This window comes from Populus trichocarpa, chromosome 1, assembly GCF_000002775.5.
Source record: "Populus trichocarpa isolate Nisqually-1 chromosome 1, P.trichocarpa_v4.1, whole genome shotgun sequence".
Classification (NCBI taxonomy): Eukaryota; Viridiplantae; Streptophyta; class Magnoliopsida; order Malpighiales; family Salicaceae; genus Populus; species Populus trichocarpa.
The window spans coordinates 40,754,027-40,769,672 of NC_037285.2; the positions used below are offsets into that span (position 1 = coordinate 40,754,027).

The window sequence follows — 15,646 nt, forward strand, 5'->3', positions numbered from 1 at the left end:
AGCTTATTACTTTTATTTATTTATTTAATGGGTGATCCAATGGTTCTTAAGCTAAATAATTGAAATTATAGTCATTAAAAGTCAAACCTCGTTTCACTTGAGAAATTAAGTTATTGGATATACAACCTTTGTAATTGAGCTTGTTAATTTACACTTGGGAAAAAAAACCAGAAAAATAGTATTTGGGGTTCCAATTGGATAATCTATGATTATTTAGGTAAAAACATGTATTTTATATAAAATAAACTTTACGCTGGAGGGTTCAATTGCAAAATTTTAGAGCTAAAATGTATTTTTTTTTTTTTTTTTTTTTTAAGTTTGAGGTATCATGGATCCAACTATTCAACATAGTTCTGACCCTATTCCCTGTGCATGGTGGTCAAATTATAACATCTTCTTTGACCTTTCTGGAATTGGGATGCCCCTGCCGGCATGCAAACGCCAGCCATTTTTACTGACCCCAAATCACCACGTTATGACCCACTTCGCGACCCGGATCACCAACCTCCAACTTTGCTTGATCTTAATTACACGAAAAGGAGATCCCAATCCAGACCCTACAAAAGCAGAGGAATTGTTTGCAAGCAATCTTAACGTAATGTATAGGCAAATGATGTCCGGTGCCACGAAGCCTATATCGTGCTTGTGACGATCCAAGTCCTGGAATGGGTACAATTGAGACGACGCCACACACTGAGATTCACTACTGGACCGGCGACCCCAATCAACTTAAACGGGTAAATATGGACAATTTCTACTCAGCAGGGAGAGATCCCATATTTTATTGTCATCACTCAGAACGTTAACCGAATGTGATACTTATGCAAGAAAAACCCGGAGGCAAGCGATAAGATATCGAGGATCCTGATTGGCTTAATTCAGAGTTTCTTTTCTGGGATGAGAATGAAGAGCTGGTTCGAGTAAAGGTTAAAGATACTCTTGACACCAAGAAGCTAAGATATGGCTTTCAAGATGTTCCTTTTCCTTGGCTGAAAACTAGACCAACACCAAAATTAACAAGGCAGGAAAAATCACGCCGTGCAGTGCATTCCCTGTTGTCTTGGATAAAGTCGCAAGTGTGGAGGTTTCCAGGTCAACGAAATCAAGAACTGCAACGGTGAAAGAAGATGAAGATGAAGTTTTAGTTATTGAAGTGATTGAGTATGAAGAAAATCAATTAATTAAGTTCAATGTCCTCGTCAAAGATGAGCCTGGTTCATCTGGTGGACCAAACAAGTCCGAGTTTGCAAGAAGTTTTGTTAATATGCCTCACAAGCAAGCAAAAAAGTCAAAGACAACTTTGGTACCGGGGATTGCTGGAAGCTGAAGGTGATGATACTGATAAGAGAATTTATTACATGTATATTTTCGATTATTCTTGTTTTATTTTGAAATATTTCGTATGTATTGCACAAGTTAATTAAGATTTTGGATGCTTTTTTGAACTATTAACCTCTTGGGAAATTAATATGTTTTCAGATACTAAATTACTGGAACAGGAAGAATCTAGATTTAAAGCCGAGCACTGATTTGTTTTTGGGTTGTAACGGGAGTTATACAACTCTGTTTCAGGCGTTCATCAACATTTTAAAAATCTGAGACATAGATCTACAAATCATATGAAGAGTATAGACCTCAGTTTTGCTGATTTGAAGCCCAAAAAATAAGTCGAAAGACAAAGTCCTAATTAGACCCAAACTTTCTGCAATCTAGTTACCGTGTCAGGTTATGGCCCATATCTCAAGTGTCAGAGCTCCAACAAGAGGAGTTTTAATTTGCACATTTTCCACCCCAAATCTGTTAGGTGAGGTCTCAAGATATGATTTATATTATTCTCTAACACACTCCCTCAAGTGAAAGCCTTTTGGGCTCGAAACTTGCACATGCCCACTTTACCTTGTGCTTAATTTTTATCAAATAAATGAGGATGGTGAAATTCGAACTCGTGACCACTTGGTCATCAAGGCTCTGATACCATATTAAAGAACCATCTCAACCCAATAGCTTAAGCTGTTAGGTGAGGTCCTATGATATGATTTATATTATTCTCTAACAGAGGGAAACCAATGTTCTTTCCATTCTCAATAAAGAAAAAAAAAGCGAGAATATAGAAATGTTCTTTTGAGAGCAGCAGCAGCTAGAGCATGGTACCCTAAAATACATAAAAAAGAAGAGAATAGTAGCATGAAGAATAGACGAGAATAGAGTAAAACAGAGGAGGAAAAATCAGAACAGATTGAAAGACGTCCAGCAACTCTACTGCCAACCCCTACTTTTAAGTGATGTTCATTGTATCAAGTTTATAATTTGGTTATGGAATAGATTTTTATTTTAGGATTTTTTTATGTAACCTAACTATGAATATGTGAACAATTTCTTTGATTGAATTAATACACTAGTCGTTGAGTGTTTCATTATATGCTTAAGGCTTGTGTATGTTTGGCCAACATTTGCATGATTTAGGATTCAATTGAGACTGAGAAGTGATAATTGTTTTAGCCATTGTATGAAATTCTTTAAGGAATCTATAGGATAAAGATGTCTTTGGAACTTTTATAATCTTTAAAGGTTTTAAGGTACTTAATAAATTTTGACAAGTTCAAGAATTTCGTAGTAGACTATATGAAGTTTGCTTATTGAAATATTTCATTGATGCTCGAGAGAGATTAGTGTTTAAATTAAAAAAACTTGATTATCAACACTAAGAATAATTAATTTAATTGAGAAAATTTACATAGAAATAGTTACGGTAAGTAAAAAATCCTAGAATCCATTAGAATTGAATTCAATACTACTTAATTAGTTGGTTGTTGCTTTTAATCATTAATTTTTGTTTCGTAAACTATCACAATTTAAAAGATTTTGGTAGTTAGTAGTAATTTTTACAAATTCTCGAGGGATGATCCTTTACTCATCATTTTATTACTTGTTACAATTTGTGCACTTGCAAAATAAATCAACAAGTTTTTTGCACCGTTGCTGGGGATTTTAGATAAAATTATTAATAATATAAATATGAGTTAAATTTGATCTAATTTAATTAATTGTTTCCTTAAGATTTTTAGGTGCTTGTCTAGTGTATGAGAAGCAACAAAAATCTGCTACCATTGCCTTATAATCCTGAAATTGAGAGAACTACAAAGGAATTAAGGAAGAAAAAGCTAGAGACTCAGAATCATAGTTATCAGACCCGACTTGGGGGTTGACCCAACCAAGGAGTTGGGTCCCAGATTACACGGCAGGTCAACTCGAATCAACTCAAAAAATTTTAAACAAAATTTAAGTTTTAATATTTCATAAGAAAAAATTAAAAAACAATTCATGTGAATATAAGCTATAAAAGTTATAAATTAGTAATTTTTATTACACATATACCACTCATTTGTTTTTAAATGAAGGGCATGGTGGAAATACAACTGAATACAAGTCATTTTTTGACCTCACAAAATTTTTAATTTATTCTGCTATATATGGATTTACTTGACACACACACACACACACACACACACACACACACACACACACATATATATATATATAAGATAAGCCTTAGGAACTGTTTTTTCTTAGGTTTTAATGTTGCATTATTTCGTTGCATTATATGTATGCATTGAGCCATTCTATTATATCATATTTAACGTTCTATAAGAAAATGGGTTTTCAACTGAAGTGAAAAATAATGATGATTGACAATTTGCAAGTACTTGTCAATAAGAGTTTCCTATCACAATGCTTTTATGTCTTTCGTCATATTACTCTGGTTTTTTTGCCAAAAGGAAGGAATATTTGCATGTATTATTGCTCCAAACAGAGGTCTAGATAGCAGTTAATGAGAACAATGAGTTATAATTAAATTCATACATCAATCCAGCCCTTTACTCTATCGAAAATAATGCTTGTTGACTCCCAAAAATTATGTCCACAAAACTGTGAGATTTCAAGAACAAATTAATGCCAATTAAGAAAATACACATTTGAAAAAACAATTTAGGCCGCAATATCAAAATAGAAAAGAATATGAGGCAAGGAAGGAAACCAAAGTTCTTTCCATTCTACACAAAGATTTAGAAAAAAAAAAACAAGAATATAGGGATGTTTTTTTGAGAGCAGTGACAACCATAGAGTGGTAGCTTAAAATACCCCAAAAAGAAGAGAAGAGGGGCATGCATGAAGAATATACGAGAATAGAGCAAAATAGAGGTAGAAAAATCAGAACAGATTGGAAGACATTGAGCAACTCTACTACCAACCCCAGTCTTGAGTGATATTTATCGTTTCAAGTTTGTTTTTCTTTAATTTAGCTATGGAGTAGATTTTTATTCTGGAATTTTTTTATGTAACCTAACTATGAATAAGTGAATAATTTTTTTGATTGAATTAATACAGTAATTGTTGAGTGTTTCATTATATGCTTAACACTTGTGTACGTTTGGTCAACGTTTGCATGATTTAGGAATTAATTTGAGACTAAGTAATAATTGTTTTAGCCATTGTTTGAAATACCTTAAGGAATCTATAAGATAGAGATATCTTTGATACTTTTGTAATCCTTAAAGTTTTAAGGTATTTAATAAATTTTGACAAGTTCAAGAATTTCGTAGAGTTTAAAAAATTTGCTGGTTGAAATATTTCATTGATGCATGAGAGAAATTAGTATTTAAATTACAAAAACCTGATTATTAATACTAATAATAATTTATTCAATTAAGAAAGTTTATATAAAAATAGTTACATTAAATAAAAAATCCTAGAATCCATTAAAATTAATTAATTATTACTTTTAATCATAAAATTAAATTTAATAATACTTAATTAGTTAATTATTACTTTTAATCATAAATTTTTATTTCATAAACTATTTCAAGAAGTTTTTACAAATTTTGATGGTGCAATACTCATTATTTTATTACTTCTGACATTAATGCACCCGCAAAATAAGCCAACGGATACCCTTGTGGCGACTTTAGTGCCTCGGTCTGCTGGTGATCTTGTTACCATTGATAGCGTCAGGATTGGGCTCTGCTACCACTTTCTTTTCTTTTGTCCTTTTTGCTTTTTCTTGTTTTTTCTGTTTCCATGTTAGAATTCGGTGAGTCTTGTCTCTCTTCTTTAAAGATGCTCAATTAATGGACCGATTATTTTTTTAGAGTTGATCACCCAAAATCACGTGAAAGTAATTTTTCGCATGTTTTCTCTTTTATATATATATATATATATATATAAACTATCTTCCTCCAAACTTCCAACCATAGATGTACACTAGTTAGTGGTTTTTTTTTATAATTAATATAGGTATTTAAACCAGTTTACACCCACCTCGACTAATCACACGAGCTCTTAAGTTAACGACCATGTAAGCCTTCAGTGACTCTAAGATTTGTAGAACTCGAACTGGTGACCTCTAGGGAGCAAATATAGAACCTGACCAGTTGAGCTACACCCCTCAGGGTTATAGTTAGTGGTTTTTATTTGTGTTATGATGCGAGTGATATTTTTTCTATTCTTAAAAAATAATAAAATAAATGGAGATAATAATATATTAGATAATATTTAAAAAAAAACTAAATATCTAGAAATTAATCTAATTTAATTAAAAAATTAAAAAGAAACTAAACCCAATAAAGAAAGAAATGTAAAAATACCTGAGATCTTTTTAAAATCAATTAAAAATCCTATATAAAGAAAAAAAATACAAAGTCCAATATCTAATTAAATCAAATGTCAAATGATGAAATTGAAAAACATGATTTAAAAAAAAACAACAACAAATGATCTTGAACGAATCTCCTAAACTTGGGTTATTCCCTCAAAGTCCTAACCCGTTAAATCCTAAATTTGAGGTCAATCAAGTAGCTCAATTTAATTATAAGGATGAAATAAAAAAAAACAATTTAAAAAACTTGCTAAGGTTAAAAAAATAGCAATAAAAAGAATAAGGATAAAATTTGATATGCCAATATAATGGAGGATGAAATTGAAAAAATAAAATAATTTTAAAAATCATCCCAAATAAAATAAATAGCAATTAAAAGAATGAGGACCAAATTCATTCATTAAGAATGAAATCAAAAAACAAATTCAATTCTATAAACTAATTCAAATAAAAATTTTGCAATTAAAATAATAGTGATCAAATCATAAGGAGAAAGAAATTGATGGTTGTTGTGAAATGTTGCAAGGGAAGGCAAGGCAACCAAAAAAGAAAGAGAAAAGAAGTGGAAAAAAAAGTCAATCACAACCAAACCATTGGGAATTAAGCCATATGCATCGTCTATGAAGGTAGCCCCCGCCGTTTTAAATAAAAAAATACCAAGAAAGATAGTTTTTCATTGTCGTGAGCCACCATGGATGTTGTTCAAAGACAACAAGGTGACCCACTCTTTAGCGCGGTCTATGAATGCGCTAGTGGCTATTTCTTTTCCCTTTTTATTATTTGTTTATTAAGTAAATGACCAAATCATCCCTAAGACCACATGATAATTGCAAAAACAAAAAAACTCAAGGTGAAATGACTAGTATGCCCTTAAAGTCAGGCCTAAGATATTTTTATTTCAATAGCAATAAAGTAGTAACATTGTGCATGCAAAAAAGAAATATAAAAAAAGCCTTTGGACCAAAGTTTTTTTGTCCTTTTAAGAGTTCCCAACTAATTTAACTGTGCAAAAAATTGTGAAAAGAATAAGATACCCCCAATAAATCTAAAATGACAAATGAACCTAGAAAAAAGTTTATTTTACCCCTAAAAGACAACTTTGTGTATTTTTTGTGAAGGGCAAAGACTTTAATGTACTATATAATCCAAGGTAATTAAAGGCATAACAACAATGTTTTCCCCACACAGCTTAAGTTCTGGTAATAATAAAACATGAATTGAAGATCCATCTTGTCCAAAATTCAGGTTATTGATAGGGAGGTTAATTCGAATTAACGTAAATCTACTAGATCCAAAATCCAAGTTATTGGTTGAGTAAGTTAACCCTGTTTCACACCAATATTTTTTTTAAAAAAAGTTGAAATATCATCATAGTAGACTTTTTTAAATGAAAAGTAAACTTGAAATGACGTGATTTTGAAAAACAAAACTATTTTTTCCCCTTAAGCTAGCTCAAATTAGATTCCAGATCAATAAATTACCAAGTTTCCCTGAGATTTAATATACCTAGGTTGCTATGGATAAAGTAAAAGTAAATAACAAAAGTTGTGGGATGAAAAAGAAAAGAAAAGGAAAATATTTATGTTTTTTTAATTAAAAATAAAGGTAATTAAAATAAGTTCCTGTAAGAGTTTGAATGATTTAAAATAAGCAGGAAAAACTATATTTATTAAATCTAAACTATATTTATTTATTATTGTATTTTATTTATTATTAAAATAAGTTATTTTGTTATAAGTATTGTTTCTTAAATTAAAACAAAACTAATCACAATCTTGAAAGAAATTTTTAACAAAATAAAAATTGAAAATTATATCTAAAAAAATTTAACAAAAAGATTAAACAAAATAATTCTATAGGAGTCAAACAGAATAGTAAAAGGAAAACAAAGAGAGGAAGTATTAACCTTTTCAAATGCTAATATTGACACTAAGGAAATGTTATAGAACAAAAATAAAACGCTGCACATCAAATGTTTTTAAGAAATTAATGGATTCAAATATACAATGTGATGTTATTAAGTTTATACTTTGCCTTTGAACATAGATAATACATTACATTTCATTGACCCGTTACTTTAATTAAAAACCTAGCAACGCTATGAAAGAAAATAAATAAATAAATAAATAAATAAAAGCAAGAAAAAGATGAATAAAAATGCAAGATTTTATTATTATTCGGTGGGGCAGTACAATCATATAATTGCCAAATATTTTGAAAACAAGGTAACATGTTAAGCATGAGTGAGAAAAATAAAGGTCGAGGTGTAATTTAATTGTTTAAATTTTGAGTTTATTTTTTATAAATACTAGTTTGAATATTATAGATCTCGAGATTACTAGAGATTTATATAATTGTTAATTTTAAAATCTTGAAGAATTAATCAATATATATATCAACTCACTCGAACATTCATAATTAAAAAAATAAGAAAATGAATCATAATAGAAATTAGAAAGTTTCTCTCTTTTTTTTACAGTTCGGTCATTGAAAAAATAAAAGATAAAAAACCAATGCAGACTCAAAGATCCCAATTAAACCATACCCATTTACTTCAACACTCACTAAACAGAAAAATATTCAAAATCCAATCTTTACTTGTCCATTATGACCCTCAGGTAAATAAAACACTCTTTCTCCGTGCTTGGGAACATCACAAGTGGAACTACACATGCCTTCCATAACTCTATATTATCCTAGAACCAAAAAGTCAATTTTCCTAGAAAACAAACAAAATAAATAAATAAATAAAGGCCATGTTTGTTTTCTGGAATTCACTTTACAGGAAACCACTTTCCAAACTTTCCTGTATTTGTTTGCCATTAGGAAAGTTAGTCAACGAAAAACACTTTACAGTCAACAGAAACACTTTCCGGTCAACGGAAAACACTTTCCAGTCAAATAAAAATTTGGTTTGGTTTTCAGGAAAGTGTTTTCCCTTTTGGCTGTGTTTGTTTTCCGGAAAGTGGTTTCCGGGAAATCACTTTCCAAACTTTCCTGTGTTTGTTTGCCATTAGAAAAATTGGTCAACGGAAAACACTTTCTAGTCAAAGGTAAATTTGGCTTGGTTTTCAGGAAAGTGTTTTCCTGGAAAATTTGGGCGGAAAACACTTTCCGGAAGTTGTGAAAAAATTAAAAATATCATTATTTGCTGATTATATTAAATTTCATCCTCAAACTTTTGATTGCTATATATAATTTATTTTGAATATTTATTTTTCAATTCCATCTCTTAAAATTTAATTTTTATATTAATTTTAATCCTTATTTTTATAATTGCTATTTGCTTTTTCCTTATCATTTTTTTATTGAAATTTTTTATCTATCAAATTTGGTCCTCATTCTTTTGATAGTTACTTATTTTATTTGAAATAATTTATGAAATGTTAATTATTATTATTTTAATTTCTTCACCTTTCATTTTTTTTAATTTTTTAGATTTGATCTCTATTATTTTGATTATTATTTATTTTATTTGAGATAATTTATGAAATTATATTTTTTTTCAATTTCATTCTCATTCAACTTTTTAATTTGTAAGATTTGTTCCTCATTATTTTAATAAACTTGAGAAAAATAAAACATTAATAAGTTATTTTCCAGCTCATTTTCCATGACATAACCAAACACTGGAAAGTGTTTTCCAACTTATTTTTCATTACACTACCAAACATCGGAAAATACTTTCCCGGAATTCACTTTTCCCGGAATTCACTTTTTTTAAAAAACTACTTTCCAGCAAACAAACGGGTCAAAGTCATTTCAAACTTCACCTTCATTGTTCCCCAGTGGAATCTACCATCCTCCTCTTCCTATTCCTCGATTCGTAGCCATCACTTTTTAAAACCCACCAAGCAACAAAAGCAGCAGCCAAAGTCGAGAATAACTTGAAGAATCGTGCTTTCAAAATAGAGACGTGCGAGAGAAGAAAAATGCGAAACAACCAGAGAGGCAGAAGCGGGGTTGGCTATGAAAAGGGCTTTGGTGGACATCGAGAGAGAAAGGGTTGAGAGGAGGAAGGGGGTGTAGGGTTGTGAGAGTGAATTTTTGGATTTGAGTTATTTTAAGACACTTTTCCATTTATTAAGTTAATAATATTTTTAATTCTTTGGTTTAACCATTCTAGTCCCATCTCTTTCAATCAGTTTCAGATTTTTAAAACCGAAATTAAACAAAATTTATTTATTTTTGTTTTTTAATAGGTTATTTTTTATTAGGAATTTTTTTGTTGTTTTTTAGTTTAATAAGTTTTTTGGTTTTTTTTTCTCATCCCTAATTAAAATACTATCCATTCATTATGCATTTTTTTAAAGTTTTCTATATAGCTCTAGTTAATATTTGCAATTGAGTTCCTAGTTTTAATAATCTTTGCATTTAAGTAACAATATTTCATTATATTCTTGTTTTTATCTCTAAATAGCTGTAAGAGAAACGAAAGGAGAGGAAAAATACTCCAATTAAGGTATTTTCCGGTCATGAAATTGTTAAACTTGGTTTTTATCTGTTCAATTGACAATCCTTAACATGGCTGAAGAAAAAATATCAAGACTTCAATAATATATTGAGTTTTTTTATTTGGTTGGGTTTTGAAGGTTTCTTTGCCAATTACGATATTTGATGTATTTTGAGAGTGAAAATGAGTTTATAAAGTTTGTTAGCATAATATTTTGATGTCTAGAGTGGAAAATGAAAGATTTGGATTTGTATGACCAAAACTATATTCTCGTAATTTTGTAGCAACCAAACGGATATTAAAAATATTAATTGGTCAAATTTTTTTCAGGAAAAGTAATGGTTATTTTTTTTCTTTACCTCTATTTTTTTGAAAATTACAATTTATATTTTTAAAATTTATAAGTTCGTAACACTTTATAACACGTTAAAAAAAAAATCAACAAAAATTATAAAGTATTTTATATCCTTCTATTATGCAAAACATAGATGATTTTTTATTGTCACCATCACCGGAAGATAAACCACTCACACACTTGAAGACTCTTATTCAACCTCTATTGTAAGAGATAATGGAGAATTTAGCTCTTCTTATTAAGAATAAAAAAGTATTTTCTTCAGACATCCATCGAAATATAAAAAAAGCACATCAAATTTATCTCCTTTCGAAATTTTCCATCAGAGACCACCAAAGGAATGCATAATGGACACAGAGTTGAAGATAAAGGGGAGAAACATTAGAAGGGTTAGGGGTGGAGACAAACATTTTGCATTTATCAATGTAATAATTATTTTAGAAAAAAAAATAAAGATTTTTTAAAATTATTTTTTATATAGTTACCAAGGGAAATTAATTTTGTCGGCAAATGGTAAGAAATAGTTGAAAAAATTAACAAATAAATTAAATTTTCATCATTTTTTAACGGTGCAAACTAATCTCTTAATAATGGTATTGATAATAGTTTTTTTTTTTAAAGCTAATTCTGTTAGTAAGAAGTAGCAATTTAAATTTTTTTCTTTAAATAAAAGTTCTTTTAAGTTGTGAGTTTCTTTCAAACTATTTAAGTGTGATTAATTCTTAATTTTTTAAACTTTTTTATGTTCATGTATTTATTTTAATTTCTCAACTTATATTTTGAGGTTTTAAATTGGATAGGTTCCACGATCTGTATTGTCTTTCTAATTTTAGTGACTCTATTATCATATTAATTTTAATATGTGAATTTGAGTTTCATATAAAGGCTTGAATCTTATTATGGATAATATATTTAAATTAATCCGTCAATGCGAGTTTCCAGAATTAAAAAGCCAAACCGTCACAATATCCCGATTGTTTCTTGCAAATCAGGCAAAAATGATCATGAACAAAACCCTGCGACCAGAAGAGATCTGCTCATTGGTCTCGGTGGACTCTATGGAGCAACTAGTCTTAGTGATCCATTTGCCTATGCTAACCCCATTTGCACCCCCAGACATAACCCAATGTGAGCTAGTTCCCCTGCCAACCGAAAGTGACCCCTCGAACTGTTGCCCTCCAACATCCACAAAGATCAAAAACTTCGAATTCCCTTCTGCGTCCTCCCCAATGCGCATTAGGCCTGCTGCTCATTTAGTTGATAAAGCCTACGTAGCTAAATACGCCAAAGCCATTGCACTGATGAAAAGTCTTCCTGACGATGATCCACGTAGCTTCAAGAGCCAAGCCGACGTTCATTGTGCTTATTGTGATGGCGCTTATCACCAAGCAGGCTTTCCTGATTTAGACCTTCAAATTCACTTCTCGTGGCTCTTCTTTCCCTGGCATAGACTCTATTTATACTACTTCGAAAGAATCTTGGGTAAACTGATTGATGGTCCAACTTTCGCTTTGCCTTTCTGGAATTGGGATGCCCCTGCCGGCATGCAAATGCCAGCCATTTTTACTGACCCCGAATCACCACTTTATGACCCCCTTCGCGATGCGAATCACCAGCCTCCGACATTGCTTGATCTTAATTACGCGAAAGGAGATGCGAATCCAGACCCTGCAAAAGCAGAGGAATTGTATGCAAGCAATCTTAACGTAATGTACAGGCAAATGGTGTCCGGTGCCACGAAGCCTACTCTCTTTTTTGGAAAACCATATCGTGCTGGTGATGATCCAAGCCCTGGAATGGGTACAATCAGGGGCGGAGCCAAGAATTTTTTTTATCCTGGGCTATTAAATAAATATATAAATATTTTTTAAGATCGATTATTAACTTATATACATGAATTTTTGAAGTTAACAGTAAAGTTTTAATTCAAATACACTACCCTAAATATTAAAAAATAAATTTGAAAGTACATAAAATTAAAGCGAAAGTAAAAATAAACTCACTATTAAAGTTACATCCTTTGATGTTTTGTGGAATATAATTCATCTAGAATCGAATCTGAATCGATATTGTAACAACCCCTCAACCGGGATAAAATAACAATCTCAATTCAACTGAAAAACAAAGTAATTAAATTTTTTTCCTCTTTCATTTCCTCCTTCCTTCACTTGATTCTTCCCTAGATTAGTGTTTTATAAGTTGGACTTTGTAAGTTTACGAGGTTATTCTTTCACTTTTTTTTATTTTTTTTCTTAGATTTTTTTTTATGTTTTTCCCTTATTTTTTTCTATCTCTCTCTCGCCTTTTCTTTTTTTTATTTTTCTATTCTGCTTCTGCCCAGTCGGCAACATATAAAAGAAAGGAGGAGCTGATTTGTTTTATTTTTTAATGGCAAATAACCATTTTACTCTTAATGAGTCATTTTGCTTTTATTTGACGGTCCTTTTTTTGTTAGCCCTACTAAGCTCCGTTCATTCTAAAATTTTAACCAGATTTTATTCAACATATTTTAAGATCCCTTGTAAAATTTCAGCTCGATCTGATGGTCGGATTGAAAATTACGTCCAATAACGTAAAACTGGTCAAATTGTGATTTTTCATCAAATTTCTAAATTTCTCCAAAAATTCTGAAATTTTAACCCAAGCTAAAGCATCATATTAAAAGGCTCCACGCAAATTTTCAGAATTTTTTGATAATTTAATTGAAAATTACGAATTTTTTTACATAAAACTAGTAAAAAAATATTGATAAAATCTTGACCTGCCAGCCTTTGCCATACCTCCGCCTATGGGTACAATTGAGACCACCCCACACACTCAGATTCACTACTGGACCGGCGACCCCAATCAAACTAACGGGGAAAATATGGGCAATTTCTACTCAGCAGGGAGAGATCCCATATTTTATTGTCATCACTCGAACGTCGACCGAATGTGGGACTTGTGGAAGAAAATACCTGGAGGCAAGCGAAAGGATATCGAGGATCCTGATTGGCTTAATTCAGAGTTTCTTTTCTGGGATGAGAATAAAGAGCTGGTTCGAGTAAAGGTTAAAGATACTCTTGACACCAAGAAGCTAAGATATGGCTTTCAAGATGTTCCTATTCCTTGGCTGAAAACTAGAGCAACACCAAAATTAACAAGGCAGGAAAAATCACGTCGTGCAGCTAAAAAAAGCGTTGTATTAACACCAATTAGTGCATTCCCTGTTGTCTTGGATAAAGTCATAAGTGTGGAGGTTTCCAGGCCAAAGAAATCAAGAAGCGCGACGGAGAAAGAAGATGAAGATGAAGTTTTGGTTATTGAAGGGATTGAGTATGAAGAAAATCAATTAATTAAGTTCGATGTCCTCGTCAACGATGAACCTGATTCACCTGGTGGACCAGACAAGTCCGAGTTTGCAGGAAGTTTCGTCAATGTGCCTCACAAGCATGCAAAAAAATCAAAGACAACTATGGTATTGGGGATTACAGGATTGTTGGAAGATCTGGAAGCTGAAGGAGATGATACCCTTGTGGTGACTTTCGTGCCTCGGTCTGGTGGTGATTTTGTTACCGTTGCTAATGTCAAGATTGAGTTTGTCGCTGACTGATCATGGTGATGAGAGGACATACGCTACCATTTTCTTTTCTTTTCTTTTTTTCCTTTTGCCTTTCTTGTTTTTTCTCTTTCTATGTTTGTACTCAGTGAGTTTTCTCTTTTTTCTTTCAAGATGCTCAACTAATGGACCGTATTTCAATTTGAATACTACAATGGTTTCTTAGATTTGTTGCCAGAAGTTGATGAACAAAAATAACTAGACCCATATGGTAAAAAATCATTGTCATTTTAGACTTTTTTTAAATGATACATAAACCTAAAACAATATGGTTTTGAAATGAAAAAAGTAAATTTTATCATAAACTAACCCAAATCAGATCTCAAATAAATGAATTACCAAGTTGGTCCTAGATCTTATATAACTAGGTCTAGATTGACAAAAATAACTAGACTCATTCGGTTAAAAAAAAAAACAAAAGACGTGATAGAGAACTGGCAAACAAGATTGTTAAAATTGCGATTCTGACACGGCACGAAAAGTGTAATACAAACTCGTAAAAATAGATTTCTGTGCTGTAATACAAACTCGTAAAAATAGATCATAAAATCGTAAAGAATTTTAAAATACATTAACAAAAAATTCATGCTTCAAATGAAAATTCAAGAATCAACTCAAATCAGCCCTGTAATCAATCCAAAAATTTTATGATTGCAATTAACTTTTTGTTATACATAACAATTCACAAAACTATAATACTGAAATGAAATCCTAAAATCATTCCATCATTCCCCAGTATAAATGGATAGCCCACAGCCCCACACTTCACAAAACAAAAAACATGATTTAACGATTTGAATTTTCATCCGATTAATTCAATTTAATTCAGTCCAATTAATTCAGTCCTATAATACTGAAATGACATTTAATTAAGTCAAATTCAACATTTTTCAGTCCAATTTTCACCCCATTAATTCAGTCCAATTAATTCAGTCCTATAATACTGAAATGACATTAAATTCAGTCCAATTTAACACTTATAATCCAATTTTCACCCCATTAATTTAATTCAATTTAGTCCAATTAATTCAGTCCTATAATACTGAAATGACATTCAATTTAGTCCAATTCAACAGTTTTCAGTCCAATTTTCACCCGATTAATATTATTAATTCAGTCAAGATATATACTGTGGCAGTGTGGCATTCAATTCAACAATTTTCTTATCCAATCTGTTCAGTCCATCCAATTTTCACCCGATCAATTCCATTCAATTCAATTCAACATTATACATATACAAATTACAGGACCGGGCAAAATCAAAATTGTAATTAATAATTACAGGGTAATAGACTAACAGTTAACAGAGCAAAATAAAAATCTATTACAGGGGCAAAATCAACTACTGCAGTGATGATGATGAAGGCAAAATGAACTTACGGTGAAGAGCCGTTGATGATGATGGCTGAACGGCTGCTGGTGAAGAGGCCCGATGTCGCCTGCTGCTGTTGAAGATGGGAAAGAAACGAGATTGTTGTCGGCGTGTCGTTGTTAATGAAGATTCAAGAGGAAGCCCGAAGCCGTGAGCTGTTGAGGAGATCGTCGTCGCCGCTTTTGTGGAGAACGGAAGCCGCGACCGTGAGCACT

At 31.2% G+C, this 15,646-nt stretch overlaps 1 protein-coding gene and 1 pseudogene across 1 annotated transcript; both read left to right on the forward strand.

The window, feature by feature from the left end:
* Positions 1–405: 405 nt before the first annotated feature.
* Positions 406–1,395, forward strand: LOC127904314 (polyphenol oxidase, chloroplastic-like; annotated as a pseudogene).
* A 9,994-nt stretch (positions 1,396–11,389) lies between these two features.
* Positions 11,390–14,224, forward strand: LOC18095457 (polyphenol oxidase, chloroplastic). The gene is given in 3 exon segments (XM_052447280.1): positions 11,390–11,572; positions 11,574–12,261; positions 13,230–14,224. Coding segments are annotated over 3 exon segments (1,695 nt in total). The 3' UTR covers positions 14,054–14,224.
* Positions 14,225–15,646: the final 1,422 nt, after the last annotated feature.